At 37.9% G+C, this 23230-nt stretch overlaps 1 protein-coding gene across 1 annotated transcript in view; it reads right to left on the reverse strand.

The window, feature by feature from the left end:
* Positions 1 to 2101: 2101 nt before the first annotated feature.
* Positions 2102 to 23230, reverse strand: part of LOC112649482 (protein C-ets-1-like) — a 72849-nt gene continuing 51720 nt past the window's right edge. Inside the window, 5 exon segments of the mRNA XM_035711639.2 lie at positions 2102 to 4327; positions 4330 to 4564; positions 4566 to 4823; positions 6686 to 6738; positions 9031 to 9084. Of these exon segments, the coding sequence (XP_035567532.1) occupies positions 3216 to 4327; positions 4330 to 4564; positions 4566 to 4772 (1554 nt within the window). The 5' untranslated portion in view covers positions 4773 to 4823; positions 6686 to 6738; positions 9031 to 9084 and the 3' untranslated portion in view covers positions 2102 to 3215.

Genomic DNA, 23230 nt, shown 5'->3' on the forward strand with positions numbered 1-23230 from the left:
TCATTTATATATATATATATATATATATATATATATATATATATATATATGTATGTATATGTATATGTATACATATATTTATGGTTCCTTGAAACTTCTTTGGAATGTAGATATGAGTTCAATACATTTATATAGACCCCAACAGAAAGCAGCATGCACAACATGACTAGAACAGAGAAGGTGTGATTTTCACCATGAAGATTAGGCAGGTTAATGCTCTAAAACCCAGAGTGTTCATCCCCAAAGTGAGGAAAAGCACATCTGATCTTTGAATGCCACCTCCAATCCCCAAAGCCACAAAACCGGGGCTCTGTGTAGGCAAGTCCCTCCCCTGCATGGAGAGGGAAACAAAAGTGACCCTGAACCCGATCACCAAAACCAACATGGGTTAAGGCTTCTCCAGGAAAATAAGGGTTTCATCACTAAACCAGATTCACCCATCCTTCCTACCCACCCATCCTTCCACCCACCATCCTTCCTCCTTAAACAAGTTAACGTGCTTTTAAAAAGCATAAATGCAACAATTCTGCTACATTTCCAGTGTATAAACCACCCGCCACTCTTCCTGGGATGGTCTCTGGCCTCTGGACAGAGGGAGAAAAAAAGCACCTGGCCAGATGGACAAAGCTGTCTTCATTAGCGCACTAGCTGCAAATACTGAAAATGGCAGACCTAGAGGAGAGAGGCCTCTTAGCAAACAAGCGGGATGAAGAGCACAAGGAGGCACTTCCTTATCTCTTATCTGCTACGGAGCTACTGTAGGACTTCGACACACTCACACAAGGGGAATTCTCAGCATAAATTCCAAAGGAAAGGCTGGTGCACTGAGAAAGTTGTGTTATGCCAGGTTGCGGACAGCAAGCAATGGCCGATGCTCTGCCTTGGTTCTACTCTTGCCCCCTACTGAAACGTGGAAAGACTTAACCGAAAAACCCAGGTATTATTTTAGCGGCAGTTTTGCACGTCTGCAAGCACATATGCACACACACACTCATGTCTTTGCCAGTGCCCAACAAAGATCACATAATCTAAGAGAAAACAATGTAGTCCAACGGTTCTGCCTAACACTCCCTGAGCAGCTCCTAAAATATTTCGAGAGCTTCATTAAGGCATCTATCTGCATCTGGAAGCCAAGTCTGCCTTTGCTTCCCAAGTGGACTCTCCGATATATCAGTATGAGCAAACTCATGAATCACAGAGCTAAGTTCCTGGTAAGTCAGGGTCTGCAAGAGGACCCGGGGGTCAACGATCCTCTTTCTCGAAGATATGCTAGCAGGTAGGTAGTACTTCCAGTCTCTCAGCCTGAGCCCCAGCAGGGCTAGCCCTGAGAAGCCCACCTTCAATGTCTCTTTCCCTTTCCCACTGAAGTCGATGAGAGCTGTCCCTCTGTCAGCATCCTTTTTAATCAGGCATCTATTTGGGGCAGAGGGCTTGAGTGTATTAGGCACTCTTCCTCACTGGTCAGATGTTGGTTCCTACCCTCCCCCCACCCCCGGGGCCCCGGGGAATCCAAACATTTGCAGACCACCCTTCAACACTGCCCCAGTCTATTCAGCTTGTTGTTGAACTTTGGGAGGAAGTAGAAATCTATTCGGATCTCATGGACCACCTCATTCTCTTCACTCAAGCTCCTTTTATTTTGTTTCCTTTGTTGTTCACCTCTTCTGCAATCATTCACCTTCACTTACCCTGTGCCAGGAAAACAGATCCAAGCACAGGCCCTTACAGTGTCTTATGCTTCACTCTGCATACACAGCCTCACCTGACACCTGACTCCACTAGCTTCAACTTTTCAAGGAAAGCCATGCACTTCTCTTCTCAAAGACAGCCAGGCCACATTTTACTTCTATGCAACCTTAATTTCCACTGTCCCTAAAACCCAGGATGTCTAAATGGCTTTGTCAGACACTCTTCAAGTCATGCCATGACCGCATTGCTCTTTTACTCATGGGTCGGAAAGCTGTACATTTCTCTCTACTGGGTAACAGGGTAGTGGGGGGGGGGGATGTAATAAACGTGGGATGCTGGGAAAATGAGACATAAAGGAGAAAGTGTAGAGTGTTGGTCTGGAAAGACATGCATTCAGGACTTACTTCCTAAGACCTGAGGGGTGATGCCCATGCACATAGCGTTTATTCCATGTCATATATGTTACAGGTATAGAACCAACAAAGAAACAAGTCATTCTTCCTCTTTCAATCTCCTTTCTATGACTTCAACAGTGCTCCTACATTGACTGTGATCCAAAACCAGGGCTGCAAAATACATTCAGTTCAAAGACTTAATGCTTCTCAGTTCAATGTTAAGTCCAAACCCCGAGAATCCAATAATGGCAGGTAAGTAGAGGGGCGTGATCCTTTTTTAAAACACAGATGAAATTCACATGCACAGGTCCCTTGTACCCAAATCAGCATGATATTTTTCCCCTTCATATAGAAGTCACATGAATTTGGGAATCCCGATCTCAGTGACAGCACTTTGCATTTCCAGTGAGGTCTATATAAAGAGTTTCCTTGCACTGTGACAGAATTCTCAGCCGGCAAATAAAAACAAACTTGCATGATATCTCAATACTGAGACCACCTTAGAGCTTAAGATGATTTTTAAGAAAAAAAAATACTGACACAAAATTTAATAAAATAGATTTTAGCACAAAAACAGTTTGGGCCTCTCTCCATTGAAGTCCATCTTTGTTTCAAAAGTCGACCAAAACCAAATAGTCCTTGGTTTTTAGTGCATCCCCCAAACAAATGTTTTATCCCACCTCCCTCTTTTTTTTTGCCCTCCCAGAACTAAAAACAAAAGCAAGTTAATTGCCTGACTCATGACTCCTGATGTCTCAATTTCTTTTGCTAATAGATCCATAACTCAAGACACATTTTTTTCATGGATGATTTTTAGAAATAATGATACACGTTCATTTCCTCCTCCCTTAAGCCAGATCCTTCAAGCTTCTAAGACCCTTCTCTCTCTCCTGAAAATTTGCTCAAGAATTTCTTGTCCCACCCATGCCACAAGTCCTGGCTTTCTTTTTTCCAACTGCACACAATTGATTATAGCTGCAGCTCATTTAGCTCCCACCCCTGAATGTAAAAAAAAAAAAAATGAGTTCTGGAAAATTAAAAATAGAATAACAATGAAAAATTAAGAGTCCGACTGACATGTTTGTTCTTCGAAATGTCTCAGCAGAGTTTCCCCGAGCCCTGTGGTGTCCATCACTCATCAGCATCGGGCTTGATGTCCAGCATGGTGTGGAGTTCCTCGGGCGTGTAGCCCAGGAGGTTCTGCAGGTCACACACAAAGCGGTACACATAGCGCTTACTCGCTGTTTCTTGGATGATGTTTTTGTCATAATAGTAGCATAGGCCACAGCTCAGTTTCTCATAATTCATCTTAGGTTTGTTTTTCCTTTTTCCCCATCTCCTGGCCACCTCTTCTGGGTCAGAAAGCTTGAACTCCCAGCCATCTCCTACCCAGCTGATAAAAGACTGACAGGATTTATCAGTGAGTAATTCCAGAAGAAACTGCCATAGCTGGATTGGTCCACTGCCTGTGTAGCCAGCCAGGGCAGCAGCAGGAATGATAGGTTTGCCCTTGTTGAGGTCAGCATGGTCACGCACATAGTCCTTGAAGGTGCCCTTGGGCTTGTGGTTGGGCAGGGCAGCTGGATAGTCCTCTGAGTCGACGCTTTCATAGGAGGGGATGTGCTGCAGGCTACTAAAAGATGAATGGCTGCTCCGGGACTGGGTGAGGCAGTCACAACTGTCGTAGCTCTCCACGCTCTCAAAAGAGTCCTGGGCCCCGAGCTTATCACAACTGGTCCTCCCCATGCACATGTTGTCTGGGGTTACAACTTCTTGTTTGATGGCAAAGTAGTCAGTCTGCAAGGTGTCTGTCTGCAGAGGGTCCCAGAGAATGACCGAGGAGTAGTCATTCTCATACGTGAGGGAGAGGAGTTCCTCCGAGCTAATGGGATGGAGTGTCTGGTTGGACTCTGTGATGAAGCTAGGCTCTGAGAACTCAGAGGAAGGAACACACTGAGCATGCTCCATACCATAACTAATGAAGTAATCTGAGGTATAGCGGGATTCTGGATAGGTAGGGTTGACTCCATTCACTTGGTACGGTATCACATTCTCTTTCTGTAGGATCTCAAGATGTTCCCAAAAGATATCCCCAACGAAGTCTGGGGCCAGCTCGAGAAAGCAGTCTTTTCCTAGTGCGCAGAGGGCTGCCCCATTCACACAGAACTTCTGGAAGTCCATACCTTTCAGGCTGAACTCATTCACAGCCCACATCATCCAGTCCTGAACATGGGTTTCTGTCACTGCCGGGGGTCTTTTGGAATTCCCAGTCTTTGTTGTTCTTTAGAGAAACCACTGAAAGTAGCTTTCAATGCTTGAGACATCATTTCTTTGCTGCTTGGAGTTAACAGTGGTACATCAGCACATTCCATATCTGGGCCACAGTGTTCCAGACCTGTGGGAACTTCCTGAGTTGCTATCTCATCCCAGAAGGGGTAGTAAGCTCTTTGCTGGTGATAATTGGACTGGAAACCACAGGCCGGCCATTTGAGGATCTTCATAGGAGTTGATAGGCCCCTGCCTCACCACAGCAGGCCGCACTGCTGAATAAGGGGCAGGGCCACTGGCTGCAGAATCCACAAAGTAGCTCATCCTCACCTTCAGCACTACTTTGCCAGAGAGACTGGGTGAGGGAAAGGTCCTGAATGAGGTTCCTTCAATGTCTGTGGTCTCTTTCCAACTACCCATATGTCTTCTTTAGAGAAATTTTGTTCATGTCTTTTGCTTGTTTTCTTTTTTCTGTTTAGAGAGAGAGGGAGGGGTAGAGGGAGAGAGAGAAAGATAATCTTAAGCAGGCTCCATGCCTAGTGCAGAGCCTTGATGTGGGACTTGATCTAATGACCCTGAGATCATGACCTAAACTGAAATCAAGAGACAGATGCTAAAATGACTGAGCCACCCAGGCACTGTAATATTCTGCCCATTTTTTTAGTTGGATTATTTTTTGGGTGTGGAGTTGTATTAGTTTTTTATATATTTTGGAGGCTAACCCTTTATGTGCATGTTATTTGGAAATATCTTCTCCCACTGGGTAGGTTGTCTTTCAGTTTTGTTTGCTATTTCCTTTGTGCGCATAAGCTTTTATTTTGATTTAGTCTCAATAGTTTATTTTTGCTCTTATTTCCCTTTCCTTGGTAGACATATCTAGAGAAATGTTGCTATGCCCAGTGTCAAAGAAATTACTGCCTGTGCTCTCTTCTAGTATTTTTATGGCTTCAACTCTCACATTTAGGTATTTTATCCTTTCTGTTTTATTTTTAATCTTTATTGAGGTACAGTTGAAAAACAGGAATTGCATATATTTAAGGTGTCAACTTGATGTTTTGTGTTTTAGTTTTTACTTATTTATATTTATTTTTAGTTTTTAATATTATTCAATTTTTAAAAAAGGGATAGACATTGAGTACACTGCAAGGGAGCAGTGGGCAGGGCAGCAAACAAGAGACTTGCTTGCAATGAGACAGTGGTGAGGGGCCACAGTTATAAGGTGGAGTGAGGCAGTATGGGGACATATGGAATTTTCCCTTTTTTGGTAATGTTAGGAACTGTCAGAAAGCTTGAACTCCCAGCCATCCTACTTTCCTACATAGAGTTGCATTCCTTATCATTTCTATCAGTCTTAATTACATTTAGTAGAATTTTAACTCTTAGAAACCTTATTCCCCAGTGAAAACTAAATAGCAACCAATTGTTACTAATAGAATTCTATTCTATTAGAATTCTTTAGATTGGTAAATTTATGAATATATTTCATAACTTTTAGGAACATACAGTTTTCTTAGTACAATTTTTAAATAAGGCACAAAGCATGTTTTCCAACAGACCTAAGTACCTTTAATTTCTCTGCATAAGACGTCAAAAGCAGATAAAATTTCCACTTGATATTAATCAATGCTTCAGTATTTTATTTTATTTGGAATCGACTTAGATACTCAGTGAATTTGACCCAATTTTTCATTCAACTTAGCAAAACTTCAGTTTCAGTTTGGATAGTTATCCACAGGGTCAGATGGGTCATGAAACCAAGCAAGACACATCCTACAGTTTTTTGGAGGTCGGGATTTTTGGAATAATGCCATGAAGGCTTGCACACATAGACTCCTGACCATTTGGAGGAGTTCCAGTAAAAGAGTTCAAACTGGAAAATAGTATTATAAAAAAGGGTTCCATGGAGGGGCCATACCTCCTGATCTTAGAGTTTGTACTGAGGCCAGGAAACATTTCATAAAAATATGACACTTTGCCCCCTCAGGCCTTGGAAGTAAAGTTTGTTCAGTTTTCAAGAATACTGCCCAAGGGTGAGTCCAAAAGAATAGAAGGGGGTTGTCCCATAGTGGGGAAAAAACAACTGCCAATTCCCAAAGGGGTGTCCCCCCAAAGGGAATGGAGCTCTGACTCGTGGTCACAATTTCAGTCAGGGTGTGCCACTGACCTTAAAAGACTAGACCTTATACACAATGGTTGATTCTATTGGGGCATCCTACCAAGGAGAGAGTGCTGGCAAATGATAATAGTAATCCCCACTGAGACATCCCCTGCAACAAGGAAAGCTGGACACTGGTTGGCCAAACTGGGTCAGAAAAAGGAGGGGGAGGACTCACCACTCAGACCATCGGAACATATTTCTCCTGTAGATGAAGATGGCTGCTGGATCCTGTGAACAAAGGAAGGGGGGGGGCAGTTCCCCAAAAAAACATTTAGAATGGAAACCTCAGAGGACACAGAGTGAGAGAGGAGAAGAAAGGTGTCCTTTACCCCCACAGGCACAGGCAGTCCAAACTGTTTGCCTTCAGACCGCAATAGGGAGCCACTGTGGCCAGAAATCTTCAGTTGTCTGAAGAGTATTAGGGATAGGCCACTGACGGGCTGAAAAGAGAAAGGAGAGGGAAGAAAAGATTCCTCTGAAGGGCAAGAGTTCCCCTGGGGCTTTGGATCCTCACTAAGAGTAACCTCAGTCGACATTGTCAGTTCCACAGGAGTACTAGAATCAGTCCACTAAAGGAAAGTCCCAATAAATTCATGGTGAATCTGAGGAGAGTCCTGGGCCAACAGAAGGTCCCATACAGACCACCAAATAAGGGGACAACTCAATTGGGTGGAGGCCAACACAGGGCCAGTGAAAGAATTCACACAAGGAAGAATACAAGAGATAGTTTATTGAATACACAGCAACTGAACAGTGGGCAGAACAGCAAAGGAGAGTCTGCCTGCCTAATATGATTCAATGGTGACTTAAAAAAATGTGGTAGAGGACTGATGGTATATTAAAGCTCATATCATGACAGTATTGCTTTGTGAATATCTCGTGTGTAAAGAATATGGTTTTCATGTCTAGCTGTCTGCATTCTAGGCATTCACCAGATAGCTCAATTGTGTACTCCATATCTTCCACCAAAATCTCAATAGAAATGAGTGAAATGAAGAGAGAGAGCAAGAGTTAGAAAGAGAGGGACATTTATTAACTAGATTCTTTCAATACTATTTTTATATCACGTTAAATGACTCAAAATTGTACCCATAATGTATTATCTGATTGTTCTTGGAAATGCTTTTACTGAATTGTGATTTAATATTGGAGGCTTAGCTTTCATTGAAGATTGAATTTTTAGTCACATGAACAATAATTTTGAATGTATTTTTAATGAAATCATCTTTTCATAAATGTTGATTTTTATTATTTTCATTAAACTTTCCTTATTGCCATTTGGTATAGTAAGGATATTATAGAATAAACTTGGTGCCATTTTAATGAGGCCAATTACTACTTTTCAGTATTTTGCTATTTGCAACTGGGCATGAGAAGTAAAATCTTTCATATGGCATTTCCAACTCTAGAAGAAGTGTCATTAATTTGAGCTGGTCAGGTAAATCCTAGGTTTAAAGAATGAGAACGTTGTTGTGTTAAATTCTTTAATTAAAACAAGGTGAGCAGAGTTTACCTTATAGAGAGAGACTATTACAGGTCTCTCTATAAGAAAAAAAGTGGAAGCTTTGGAATAGATGTGGATATAGTCCTTAGAGTTGGAGGATTTCATTAAATAATGCATGTAAAACATCTATTGAGTGTTAATGTGTGAATGACTATTTCTGAGGAATTTAAATTTCCTACCTTGTCGGGCTACTCCCTTGAACTTATTTAGGATCATTATTCACAAAAAATACAATGTGAATGGCACTCCCTGAAAGTTGTACAGTCTTTGGCCCTTGTTTACATTTAAAAAAATTCTTTTTTTAAAAGATTGTATTCATTTATTCATGAGAGACAGAGAGAGAATGGCAGAGGCAGAGAGAGAAGCAGGCTCCCTGTGGAGAGGGGAGCCTGATGTAGGACTGATCTCAGGACCCAGGGACCATGACCAGAGTTGAAAGCAGACACTTAACTGACTGAGCCTTCAATGTGCCCCTAAAAATTTTATTTCTTAAGGGACCTTTTTTTTCTAGATAACAAAAGAATAAATTTCAGGTTAGACGTGTTCAGAAAAATTCCAATGGCACTATCTTTTGTGAGTAGTCAAGGAGTCAATAAAAGATATAAATAATGATGAATCCATCCATATATCCATCTACTGAACCATTCATCCATTCATATGTTTAACAGATATTTTTTAAGAGTGGGCTATGTGCCAGGCACCATCATAGTCACTCAAATTTGTGTAAGTGGGTGAAAATGAAATATGTGTTGGAACTTGAATAAGTAAACATCCTGAGGGATAAAATAACACAATTGCCTTTTTAAAATAAGGGCTCTCTTATTAGAATCAAACTAGGTAAGAGACCTGGTAATCTTTGTATTTCCCCTTCACTCTAGACATCTGCCCAATATTCCTCCAGTTGTCACCATGAAATATTGGGTATTTTAAAAATGGATTGTGAAACTTGAAGAGAAAGGAAATGTTAAATATAAATACTCTCTAATTATTTGCATATTTTTTTGTGATTTCCTCACCTGTGGCTTTCCTTTCCTCCAAGACATATATCATTCTCAAACCATTCTGTCACCCTACAATTTGAGAGAAAAAGAAAAATTAGATTGAGATTCCTATTAATTTCTTACTGATTAGTATTTCTTGATGAATCAACGTTCTTTACTAAGTGACGATACAAAATAATGAAGTTGTTAAGAATGGATTATTTTTCCTCTGCTCTTGTCATAGAATGAAGCTATCATGAGTGTAAGAAAAAAGATAGGAAAAAAATCGGTAATGGAAACATTAAAGTTTTTCAGTGGTTTCAGTTATCTTAGAATTTTCACTATTTAAGGGATGGAAGGGACATCAGAGGTCATTTAGTTCAACCTTCCATTTTATAGATGAAGAAACAAAATCTTAAAAAAATGAAGTGACTTGCCTTTGGTAGCTCAGATATTTGGCAATAGCCATTGGAACCTAGTTTTTGAGACTCATCCCAGTGTTTTTTTCTGGTGTATGAAGGTTATTCTCAGTTTTCCTTTATTATTTCATTTACCTTTATGACTATAAGGGTGACTGGAACAAATCTTTCTTTTCAAAATCACATTAAATCAGTATTTCAGTATTTTTTACTTTCTTTTCTACATTTGTATATTTTCCCGTTTTACTGCCTTTTCCCATTCTTACAATACTTGGTTTCTTTTCTTCCTCCTTCATGACTTTAGCTGGTTTTCTTATTTTTTTCTTCCTCATTGGAAATATTTACTGTAACCATACACAAAAACACAAAAATAATTGCATTCATACCTAGCTATGTCAACTTTGTAGTTTTAATCTGTCTTTATGCATAAAATAAGGTACTCTTTTCCTTTTGGTAATGGATGTTTTACAGGACTAAAAGGGTATATATCTTGGTCCAGTTTACCCTGTGGATTAAGCTTCTTGGAAAAGAAGTATGTATTGTACTTGTGAGATTATAATAATCTAATATGATACCACGAGGATATCATTGGGATAAATATTCACTTGGATTTTATTTCTGTAGATGACCATTAACCAGCAAGTGAAAATTGGAGATTAAATAAGGAGAAAGTACTTAAAATTGAGTTTTCAAATAAAAATTCTAGGAAATTTATTAAATTAATTCCCTTCCAGCTTTGTTTTTAATCAGAAAAATCTTTGAACTTGTTTCTCTTTATCTCCAAGCATGAGCAAAGTGGTATGAATATGTTTATTTCTGCCTGATTGTGGGAAAACATTTCCCAGCTTTCTCCTTAGTGGCTAAACAGTATGTTTTGTAGTCTGTTTCCATTTGGCTTTTAGGGGATTCTGCTCATACTTAAATTTCAAATCATTTGCCTTTAATTTTGAACTGCAGTTAGATATAAACATTTTTTCTTGCCTCTATTTTTCTTCTTGCTTTTTAGGACATAAATTATGAAGGACTGGGTGGTTAGGTTACTATTTTATTCATCTCTACTACTCTGACTGATAGAGCTATTAAATAAAAGAAAACTGTAATTCTTTATTATCTGCCTGCCACATTTTCTGCTATTTGCTCTGGAGAAGAGCTGTATTAAAGATCAAGTGTTATTGAAAACTCCTGGGAATAATTTGTTTGGCCACTCAAGCAATAAAAATTCATTGGAAAAAGAGGTTTATTATGTATGTGTGGATGGGGAGGGTTATTCATCTTTAAGTATTGAAGTGGGGTGATCGGGCTGGAGAAATTATACAGAAAATATTGCTCCAGCATAGTTGAGAAACAGTGATATTCATAACGAGAAATTGACTACATCCATATAATAAATATAATTAGTGAAACCATTAGCATGGATAAAGTATACTTACTTTAGTATTCACAAAGAAGTTTCTAAACTAAGCAGTTAGCTTCATTATGAAGGAAAAAAAAAAAAACAAAACGAGCTATTTACAGCTGAATAGACTTTTCAGTCTCCAAGAAGTAACTTGTCAGTCCATGGTAGTGGTGGCAGATGAGTGAAATAATTACTTAACATTGGGTAAACAATGTAAGATATGAAGTATGCTTTCCCCTCTTTCTCCCACCCTTTTTTCATTGAGAAAGTTTCTTGTTGTTATGGCTCCACTGGGACAGGCAGCAGAGAAATTTGATTAAATGGATGCCTGGGGCCATGACCCTGTCTAAATGTGCTACAGCTCTCAGCATTAATCAAATAATTTTTTTTCTTACTTAAAAAAATTCTGACCTTGCTGTATATGAGTATTAGTGAGCTTTGGATTTGTTTGTGGTGGAGTAGAAGGCTGTGTGAGTCTGTGTGAGCATACTGTTTACGGAAAAAACAAAACAAAAACAAAAACAAAGAGGAGGCTGTCTTCAAGGACAATAGAGAACTATAACATTATTTTGGATCATGTTAAGGGATTTTTATTTGATGACAACCTGTCAACAGTCAGTGAGATTTGGAGCTACGTTAGAATTCATGAGGACTCATTTATTGCAAACCACAGTTAATGTTGATCTGAGTGTTTACAATATAGCTATAGCATTGTAGTTGGTGTGAGATTCCTATGTTCAGGAACACTCTTGGGATGGTTTTATTTTGGACTAGTGTTTGAAAGCGGATTGGAAGTAATTTTCTTGGAAAATAGAGAATTATATGTTTTGTCAGAGAACAACTAGAATAGTGGTCATTGGTGACTCAGATAAGAGCAAGAAAAATAGAACATCCCAGAGCAGGCACCTGTCATTGTGTTAAGCAGATCATTTGGTTCAGGTGAGAAACTTCTTATTATTAATCCTTATTTTAAGAAAGAGATACAATGATACAATGAAGTAGCTCCTCCCTCACAAGAATTGATTTGTCAGGGTATACAATTGATTTTGTTTTATTTTTTTAAATTCCAGGTAGTTAACATAGAATGTTATATCAGTTTCAGGTGTACAACAAAATAATTCAATACTTTCATACATCACCCTGTGCTCATCACAAGTGCACTCCTTAATCTCCATCACCTGTTTAACCAGTCCCCTCACCAACTGTACCTCTGATAACCATCAGTTTCTTCTGTACAACCAAGAATGTGCTTTTGGTTTGTCACTCTCTCTCTTTTTTCACTTTGCTTATTTGTTTTGTTTCTTAAATTCCACATATGATTGAAATAATATGGTATTTCTCTCTTGCTGACTTATTTCCTTTAGCATTATACTCACTCACTTCATCCATGTTGTAAATGGCAAGATTCCATTGTTTTTATGGCTAAATAATATTCCACAGTATTTATACATACCACTGAATCCATTGATCAGTTCCAGCTGGTTTTGGGTATAGTCTTTTGGGTCTTCCCTAGGTAGTGTCATGTCATCTGCAAATAGTGAAAGTTTTAGTTCTTCCTTACCAACTTGGATTCCTTTTATTTCTCTTTGTTGTCTTATTGCTGTGGCTGAAACTTCCAGTACCATGTTGAATACAAGTGGTGAAAGTGGACATCTGTTTCTTGTTCCAGACCTCATGGGAAAAGCTCTCAGTTTTTCCCCATTGAGGAGGTTGTTAGCTGTGGGTTTTCAAATATGGCTTTTATTATGTTGACATATGTTTTCTCTAAACCCACTTTGCTGAGGACTTTTATCATGAATGGATGTATTTTATCAGATAATTTTTCTGTGTCTATTGAGAGGATCATATGGTTCTTATCCTTTCTTTTATTAATGTGGTATTTCGCATTGATTGATTTGCAAATATTGAACCATACTTACAACCTAGGAATAAGTCCCACTTGATCATGGTGAATAATTCTTTTTTTTTTTTTTTTTTTCATGGTGAATAATTCTTATAATGTATTGTTGGATTTGGCTTCCTAGTATTTTGTTGAGAATTTTTGCATCCATGTTTATCAGGTCTATTGTCCTTTGGTTCTCTTTTAATCTGGTTTTGGTATAATGATAACGTTGGCCTCATGAAATGAATTTGCAGATTTTCCTTCCTTCTCTATATTTTGGAATAGCTTAAGAAGAATAAGTATTAACTCTTCTTTAAATGTTTGATATTCGTCTGTGAAGCTATCTGGTCCTAGACTTTTTCTGTTGGGAGTTTTTTGATTACTGATTTAACTTCATTGCTGGTGGTCAGTCTGTTAGAATTTTCTCTTTCTTCCTTTTTCAATTTAGTATTTTTAAATTTTTCTAGGAATTCATCCATTTCTTCCATTCCCAAGTTTCTGATTTGTTGGCATATAGTTTTTCATAATCTTTTATACTTGTTTGTATTTCTGTGGTGTTATTTCTCCTCTCTCATTTGTGATTTTATTTGAGTCCTTTATCCTTTTTTTTTGATAAGTCTGGCTAGAGTTTGATCAATTTTATTGATCTTTTTTCAGAGAATCATCTCCTGGTTTCATTGATCTATTCTATTGTTTTTTAAGTTACTGTATCATTTATTTCTGCTCAGATCTTTATAATTTTCATCCTGCTGCTGGTTTTAGGTTTTGTTTCTCTTTTTCTCACTCCTTTAGGTGTAAGTTTAAGTTGTTTATTTCTTTTTTTTGTTTTGTTTTGTTCCTGAGATAGGCCTATATATTGCTATAACCTTACCCTTAGAACAGGTTTTGCTGTATCAGAGAGGTTTGGGGCTATTGTGTTTTCAATTTTATTTATTTCTATGTATTTTTAAAAATTTGTTATCTGGTTTCCTGTTTGAGTCATTCATTGTTTAGCAGCATGTTATTTATTTATTTATTTATTTATTTATTTATTTATTTATTTTTAATAATAAATTTATTTTTTATTGGTGCTCAATTTGCCAAAATACAAAATAACACCCAGTGCTCATCCCGTCAAGTGTCCCCCTCAGTGCCCGACACTCAGTCACCCCCACCCCCCGCCCTCCTCCCCTTCCACCAACCCTAGTTCGTTTCCCAGAGTTAGGAGTCTTCATGTTCTGTCTCCCTTTCTGATATTTCCTACCCATTTCTTCTCCCTTCCCTCTATTCCCTTTCACTATTATATATATTCCCCAAACGAATGAGAACATATAATGTTTGTCCTTCTCCAATTGAGTTATTTCACTCAGCATAATACCCTCCAGTTCCATCCACGTTGAAGCAAATGGTGGGTATTTGTCATTTCTAATGGCTGAGTAATATTCCATTGTATACATAAACCACATCTTTATCCATTCATCTTTCGATGGACACCGAGGCAGCATGTTATTTAAACTCTGAGTATTTGTGGTACTTTTTCTTATGGTTGATTTCTAGTTTCAGGTATTGTGGTCAGAAAAGATGAATGGGTGCTTTTGGTGTCTTGAATTTGTTGAGGCTGGTTTAATGTCCTAATATGTTATCTATTCTGGAGAATATTGTGTGCGCAATTAAAAGGAATGTATATTCTGTTGTTTTAGGATGGAATGTTCTGAATATATCTAAGTCCATCTTGTCCAGTGTGTCATTTATTGTTTCCTTGTTGATTTTCCTTGCTGTTTTTCTGTTCACTGTTTCCTTGTTGATTTTATGTTCAGATGATCAGTCCATTGATATAAGTGGGGTGTTAAAGCCTCCTACTATTATTGCATAATAGTGGATTAGTTTCTTTATGTATGTTATGAATTGTTTTATGTATCTAGGTGCTTCTATATTGGGTGCATTGTTATTTACAATTACTTTGTCTTCTTGTTGAATTGTTTCCTTTTTTTATTATATAGTGTCCTTCTTTGTCTCTTATTACAGTCTTTGCTTTAAAGTCCATTTCATCTGAAGTAAGTATTGCTATTCTGGCTTTCTTTTGACATCCATTGTATGGTAGATATTTCTCCATTCCCTTAGTTTCAACCTGGATATGTCTTTACATCTAAAATGAGTCTGTTCTAGAAACGATATAAGTGGGCCTTATTTTTTTATCCATTGTGTCACCCTATGTCTTTAGATTGGAGCAATTTGTCCATTTACTTTCAAAGAAATTGATAGATGTGTATTATTGCTATTTTATTACTTGTTTTGTGGTTGTTTCTGAAGATTTTCTTTGATCCTTTCTTGTCTTTCTCTTTTTCATGTTGTGCTGATTTTTAAGTGACATATTTGGATTTCTTTCTTTTCATTTTTTACATGCTTTCTAATGCTTTCTTTTTTATTATATGGTTACCATTAGTTTTGTATATAACCTTCACTGCATATAGAAGTCTATATTAAGGTGATGGTCATTTAAGTTTGAACCCATTCTTTTCTCCTATCCTCCTCATGTTTTAGTATATATTTTTATATTTTATATACTTTTTTGGATGAGTTCCTTGACTTTTTTTACACAAATGTCTATTTTCACTGTTTCCTTGTTTCCTAATTTTATACTGTCACTTTTTGTCTCATTTTTGTCTTCAAAGTGACCCATTTAATATTTCTTACTAGTTTAGTGATCACAAACTCCTTTAGTTTTTCCTTATATGGGAAACTCCTTATCTTTCCTTCTATTCTGAATGATAGCCTTGCTGGATAGAGTATTCTTGGATTCAGATTTTTCCCATTCAGCACTTCGAATGTATCGTGTCACTCCCTTATGGCTTGCAACATTTCTGTTGAAAAATTTCCAGCTAGACTAATGGATTTTCCCTTGTAAGCTACTGACTTCTTTTGTCTTGTTGTTTTCAGATTATTTTCTTTATCCCTGTATTTTGCCAATTTAATTAATATATGCCTTGTTTTGGGTCTGCTTTTTAAAAATTTTGATGTGAGTTCTGTGCCTCCTGAATCTTGGTATTTATTTCTTTCGTCAAATTTGGAAAGTTTTCAGCTATTATTTCTTCAAATAATTTGGTTCCTCTTTTTCTCTCTTTTTTCTTCTGGGACTCCTATAATATGAATGCTATTTTATTTCCTGGAGTCAATGAATTCCCTAAATTATTCCCATCCTGTGTAATTTTTTCTCTCCTTTCTTTCTTCCTTTTCTTTCATTTTCCATCTTCCATTATTCTGTCTTAATTCCTTTGTTTCTTCCATCTTGTTGTTCTTTCCATCAAGTGTTTTTCTTTAAAAAAAAAGATTTTATTTATTTATTCATGAAAGACAGAGAGAGAGAGAGGCAGAGACATAGGCAGAGGGTAGAGCAGATTCCCTGTGGTGATCCTGATGCAGGACTCCATCCTAGGACCCTGAGAGCCAAAGGCAGATGCTCAACCACTGAGCCACCCAGGTGTCTCAGGTGTTTTTCTCCCTTTGTTTATTGAGTCCTTTATTTTTACTATGTTATTCCTTATTTCTTTGTTAGGAGTCTCTCTCTGTGTTCTACTACTTACTCAAGTCCAGTGTTTATTATTATGATCAGTGATTTAAATTTTCTGTCAGGCACATTACTTATATCTTTTTTGCTTTGGTTTCTAATGTGGCCTTGTCTTGTTCTTTCATTTGGGATAAATTTCTCTATCTCTTCTTTTTTTTCTGCCTTTCTGTGTCTGTTTCTGTGTTAAGAAAGTCAGGTGTGGGGATCCCTGGGTGGCGCAGCGGTTTGGCGCCTGCCTTTGGCCCAGGGCGCGATCCTGGAGACCCAGGATCAAGTCCCACGTCGGGCTCCTGGTGCATGGAGCCTGCTTCTCCCTCTGCCTGTGTCTCTGCCTCTCTCTCTCTCTCTCTCTCTGTGACTATCATAAATAAATAAAAATTAAAAAAAAAAAAAAAAAAGAAAGTCAGGTGTGTCTTCTGCTTTTGAAAGTAGTGATTTTATGAAGAGGAGGTCCTGGAGTGCCCTGCAATTTAGTGTCCCCTGTTCACCAGAACCTAGCAATTCAGGAGATTATCCTATATGTGTTGCTTATGCCCTGGTGTTGTGTCTGATGCACTTTTCCTTTCAGTGCATTCATCAGCAGTTACTCTCTGCCTGTTGGCTGTGCTTCCTTTTTGTGGTGTCAATGAGACCCAGGCAAGTCAATTCTGAGGTCTGTCTTCTGTGCAATTTGAGAGTTGTGTGGCAGTCTTAGCAAAATTATTGTTGGGCTTCCAGTGATATGCTGGATCCCCTAATCACTGTAGCAGCTGGGGTTTATGGCAGGGTGGCCAGGGTAATGAGGCTGGGTGTGGCATGTGACAATGGCTGGGTGTGACTGGGCCCCATGTGTGATGGTGGCTGGGGGCATGTAGCTGGGTGTGGTGTGTTGTGGCAGCTGTGCACCTGGTTGCTGGGTAGGACAGTCACACATCTTTAACAAAATGTACCCTGAGCTGTGGACAAGAGTACAAGTATCCGTGCAGCCCTTACTCCTTTAGGTGGCTCTGTGTTTATGTTGGGGGACAAGGGAGGTAAATGGTGCCTGCGAGCTTTCTCATTTTCAGAAAAGTCCCTCAAAATGCTCTAAAATCATTATGAAGGAAGATATCTGTCTCTGATTTGCCCTTGACATTGTGTAAACTGCTGTTTTTAAGTACCTCTCCACACAGGCCACCATCTCTTAAAGGCAGCCTTCCAGCTATCACTCTCTCTCCTCATTGGCTCTGCTGGCTCATCTAGTGCTTAGTTAGCTGACTATTAAAGCTCCAGTCTTCAAGCCTCAGTGGTTTTACAAACTCATGGAATTTAATCCTTCTGGTTTTTAAAGCCAAACATTATGGGGATTATTCTTCCCCATGTGGGATATCTAGTGTGGAGGTTCTCTGCCCTTGCCACACACCAGCTCCCTCCCTTCTGTGGGCAGCCTCTCCACTTTTCTGACTTTCTTTACCTTTAAAATGCAGTTTCTTCTTTATATTTAGTTGTGGAATTTTTTTTTTCTGCCAGTCTTCAGATCGCTTTCTGGTTTATTGACTTGGATGTAGATAATATCTATTTTAAACGTTCCATGAGGTGAGCTAAGGGTCCTCCTACTCTGCCATATTCTCAAGGTTCTGGAAGATGGAGTATACAACTGATTTTAGATCATCAAACTCTTTTTGTTCCAAATAGGAATTCTTTAGTGGAATGTGGACTTGTTTACATTAAAAATCTTGACTGACTAGAAAGATCAGGTAAGGAGGTTCCAGCTAATTGAAGTTAATCACATATTTGTGTCGTCAATCCTTGAAAATCTTTGTGATAATATTGGTCCATTTTTTTTTGCCTGCCTTACCTAGCATAGTCTAGTTAACATAAATGCAACTTTATTTGGGTCACTGAATTATTGGGGCCTCAGAAACATCATCGTACTCAGCAATTTTTTTTTATTATTTATTTACTCATGAGAGACACACACAGAGAGAGAGGCAGAGACACAGGCAGAGGGAGAAGCAGGCTCCTTGCAGGGAGCCAGATGCAAGACTTGATCCCCAGACCCCAGAATCACACCCTGAGCTGAAGGCAGATACTCAACCACTGAGCCACCCAGGCATCCCATACTATAAGAAATAAAACACTAACTAGCTGTGGCCAAATTAAAAAAAAAAAACCTGTTGTCTGTGTTCTCCTCTAGGATTTTGATGGATTCTTGCCTCGCATTCAGATCTTTCAATGATTATGAATTTATCTTTGTGAATGGTGTAAGAGAATGGTTCAGTTTCATTCTTTCTGCATGTGGTTGTCCAATTTTCCCAACACTATTTATTGAAGAGACTGTCCTTTTTTCAGTGGATAGTCTTTCCTGCTTTGTCGAATATTAGTTGACCATATTGTTGAGGGTCCACTTTTGGGTTTTCTATTCTGTTTCATTGATATATGTGTCTGTTTTTGCGCCAGTACCATCCTGTCTGGATGATCACAACCTTGTAATACAGCTTGAAATCCAGCATTGTGATGCCCCCAGAATTGGTTTTCCTTTTCAGTATTCCTCTGGCTATTTGGGGTCTTTTCTAATTCCGTAAAAATCTTAAGATGACTTGTTCCAACTCTGTGAAGAAAGTCGATGGTATTTGATAAGGATTGCATTGAACGTGTAGCATAGATATTTTCACAATATTTATTCTTCCAATCCATGAGCATGGGATGTTTTTTCATCTCTTTACGTCTTCCTCTTTCAGAAGTGTTCTGTACTTTTTAGGGTATAGATCCTTTACCTCTTTTGATAGGTTTATTCCAAGGTATCTTATGGTTTTGGGTGCAATTGTGAATGGGATTGATTCCTTAATTTCTCTTTATTCAGTCTCATTGTTAGTGTATAGAAATGACACTGATTTCTTTGCATTGATATTGTATCCTGCCACATTGCTGAATTGCTGTATGAGTTCTAGCAATCTTGGGGTGGAGTCTTTTGGATTTTCTATATAAAGTGTCATGTCATCTGTGAAGATGGATGAAAAGATTCTGCACAGCAAAAGAAATAGTCAACAAAACTAAAAGACAGACTACAAAATGGGAGAAGATATTTGCAAATGACCTATCAGATAAAGGGCTAGTATCCACGATCTATAAAGAACTTATTAAACTCAACACCCAACAAAAAAAAAAATCCAATCATGAAATGGACAAAACACGTGAACAGAAATTTCACCAAAGAAGACATAGACATGGCCAACAAGCATATGAGAAAATGCTCCACATCACTTGCCTTCAGGAAAATACAAATCAAAACCAGAATGAGATACCACCTCACACCAAGGAGAATGGCCAAATTAATAAGACAGGAAACCACAAATGTTGGAGAGGATGTGGAGAAAGGGGAACCCTCTTGGTGGGAATGTGAACTGGTACAGCCACTCTGGAAAACTGTGTGGAGGTTCCTCAAAGAGGTAAAAATAGAGCTGCCCTATGACCCAGCAATTGCACTGCTGGGGATTTACCCCAAAGATACAGAGGCAGTGAAATGCCGGGACACCAGCACCCTGATGTTTATAGCAGCAATGTCCACAGTAGCCAAACTGTGGAAGGAGCTTTGGTGTCCATCGAAAGATGAATGGATAAAGAAGATGTGGACTATGTATACAATGGAATATTACTCAGCCATTAGAAACGACAAATACCCACCATTTGCTTCGACGTGGATGGAACTGGAGGGTATTATGCTGAGTGAGATAAGTCAATCGTAGAAGGACAAACATTATATGGTCTCATTCATTTGGGGAATATAAAAAATAGTGAAAGGGAATAAAGGGGAAAGGAGAAAAAATGAGTGGGAAATATCAGAAAGGGAGACAGAACATGAGTGACTCTTAACTCTGAGAAATGAACTAGGGGTGGTGGAAAGGGAGGTGGTGGGGGGTGGGGGTGACTGGGTGATGGGCACTAAGGGGGGCACTTGATGGGATGAGCACTGAGTGTTATTCTATATGTTGGGTTTATTCTATATGAATAAATAAATAAATAAATAGTACTTTTCTTTGACCATCTGCTAAATATGATTGGTATAATAACTAAAGACTCACAATCATCTTTCAAAGAAATATAAATGAACCCATTGCAGTTGAAATATCAACATTTTGGATTTAAACACCCAGACAGGTTTCATTCTATAAATCAAACACTTTGATTATTGCATGCTTCCCATCATCCCCACCAGTTTATGTACAGGGAAAAGCTCCTTAATACTTACAATTTAAGCTTTCTGTTTAAGATCTTATTCCCCCCCCCTTAACTTTTGCTTCCAAATACAAGGAATTGATACTTTAGCCATTTGAAGTCTAATTTTTATAAATACAGTTTCTGAACATACATTCAGGAAGGCACTTCAGGTAGATACACTCATAAGACCATCCATTATAATGAATGCAGATATATTTCCAAAGAGAATCATGCTCATGGCATCTAATGTAGAAGCACTGTTTACATGTCAGAGGGTGATCATCTGTCTTTTTCTATCTCATGTATAGATGATCTGGGAGTAAACCTACTCAGACATTTATTATCTTGGAATGTTGATAAAATTAACATGCTTTGCCATTAAGCTTATGAGTAATGCTATTTCTTATTTTTCTTTACTTAGCATGATAGATCCACACTGTGATATTGACTCAGGATGTTAGGTTTTTAACCTTGAGTATTAGAAGTGCATTTGTTGGGTAATAAGCATGAGACATCAAACAGTGGTATGAATGGTATCACTGGAGTTTAATTCAGATATAAAATATATGCAACCTCAGTTTGAACTCTTCTTTAGAGTTCTCATTAGACCTAAACAGTCCAATGATTTTTCATTGCTTAAAATGTTCCTTTGAAAACCATTGTTTATAAAACCCTCTACCCTTTGTTTGAAAACCCTTTGTTTTCAGTGTACCTTGGAACTACCAGTAGAATTACAGTTTTACAAGAGTAAAAAAGGATATTTCATTTTTTATGCCACTTCTATACTCATATAAGTACATTTAATTTTTTTATAAAATCATTTGTGCATAATGGCTGCAAAATTCATATTTGCTAATTTTGTTATGAGGGGAATTATAGCATATTTTAGATTTTTTAGGTGGAAGTAACATTTTCTTAATAAGGTGAGCGTTACTTATATTAGCTCCTGTGAATCTGAGAATTTAGACTTTTCCAAAAAAGCATTCCTATCTTTAACATCTTTATTATTATAAACACAGCTCTATTCTATTCAGCTTTGAATTCTGCTCCCTGTTAATTTTTAAAATGAAAAAGAACAAGTTGACTTTTCAAGATATTTGGTTAAATATTCTTACACATCAAATTAATCTCATTCAGGTTAAGGTGTTATATTTGAGTGGGAAGCTGCTTTTTTTTTTTACAGTAATCTTTGTTTTTATCTGTGAATCTTTTTATTATGATTCTTTTGTATCTCATACTGCACAATCATTTTAATAAATGTAACCAAGAGCTAATGAACCATGGAAGCTCAGCTGAATGGTGGTCCTCTGAGTTGATTTTTCTCAGTGCCTTTTCTTAGTTATATTAAATTGTATTTATGTTTGATAAATCTGTATTTATGAAACCTCTGAATTTATCATTTTTATGTACAAACAGTATTACACATCATTTGGCACTTGGTTCTGTGTTTTATTTTTAAGAAGTAATTTTTTAAAAAGTGCTTCCTTTTAGAGCTTTAAACTGTCTGGGCACTCAATATTTTACACATGGGAAGCAACCTGAGTTCTCTATAAGAAAGCATATAGGTAAGTGCTTCTCTTGTAGAAGCCAGTTTAACTTATAGGATCAGGCACAAAAAGAAATGTTCTTATTTTTTAGTGAAAATTTATTATGTGACATTCTTCATTTATTTAAATAAATTCCAACAGAACAATACCATTTTAACCAAGCTTTTTCATGGCTTTTCCAAGCATAGCCTTAAAGTAATGCTTTAGTATTACATCCTTGTTTTTAAGCTCATTCTTGTTTTTGCCAGTAAACCAGTGAATGAAGTTGAATTGGCAGACCTATGTATTCTTGATTAAATGGAATGAACTGATTAAATGATACCAGTAGAGATCCTGCTTATGAATTTCCAAGGGATTTTTTTTCCTGCATACTCATCAGGCAAAAGTATTGATAGCAATCTTCTGTCTTTCAGTCCAGAACAATGAGTTTAGGTCAGTCCTGTAGGGACAGAGGAGGTAACGCTTGACCTGGGTTTTTAAGGATGATCAGTTTTCCAGGTAGAGGGTATGTGTGGGTGGGGTGGGAGGAATCATAGGTAGTAAGGACACTAGATTTATGGATTGCTTTCCCCTTCACACACTCTATTTTATATTTCCTTATCCTCCCTATCACTTTTCCTTCCAACTCCACTCTCCTGCTTTTCCCCTGCAGGATTTTGTCTAGTTTGAATATAGTCTGTTTAATATTGGCTTAACACCAATATTCCTATATATAAAGTGTATAATTAGAAATAATTCTTTCAGTCAACTTGTTAAGAGATAGAAAACTTTCACTTATAAGATGTTTACTACTTGCTAGAGTTCTCTGAGTATGTGTGTTTCTTCTAATCACTTTTTCCATTTGTTAAATGAGTTTATTCACAGTACCAGTCAGAGTAGATTTAATTGAGACAGAAATTTGTTTTCCAAATTAACTCTCTGAGCCTACACACACACACACACACACACACACACACACACACACACACACCAGATCTGGGTAGCAATTTTGGAGTTATGGCAAGGCTCCTCCTACCCTGCTGCTAACTGATAATCCCCTTCTTTCTACCCTCTTATCATTTGGCTACCTGCAAATGCTGCTGAACAGACTCATCATGAATCTCAGTCAGAAAGAGTACCCAGCCACATGGCAGAAAAAAATGAGTAAAGTTCCTGAGAGGTATCTTCTATTTGAATCTCTGGGGGCATCTGGGTGGCTCAGTGGTTGAGCATCTGCCTTATGTCTCTGCCTCTCTATCTGTGTCTCTCATGAATAAATAAATAAAATGTAAA

This window comes from Canis lupus, chromosome X, assembly GCF_003254725.2.
Source record: "Canis lupus dingo isolate Sandy chromosome X, ASM325472v2, whole genome shotgun sequence".
Taxonomy (NCBI): domain Eukaryota; kingdom Metazoa; phylum Chordata; class Mammalia; order Carnivora; family Canidae; genus Canis; species Canis lupus.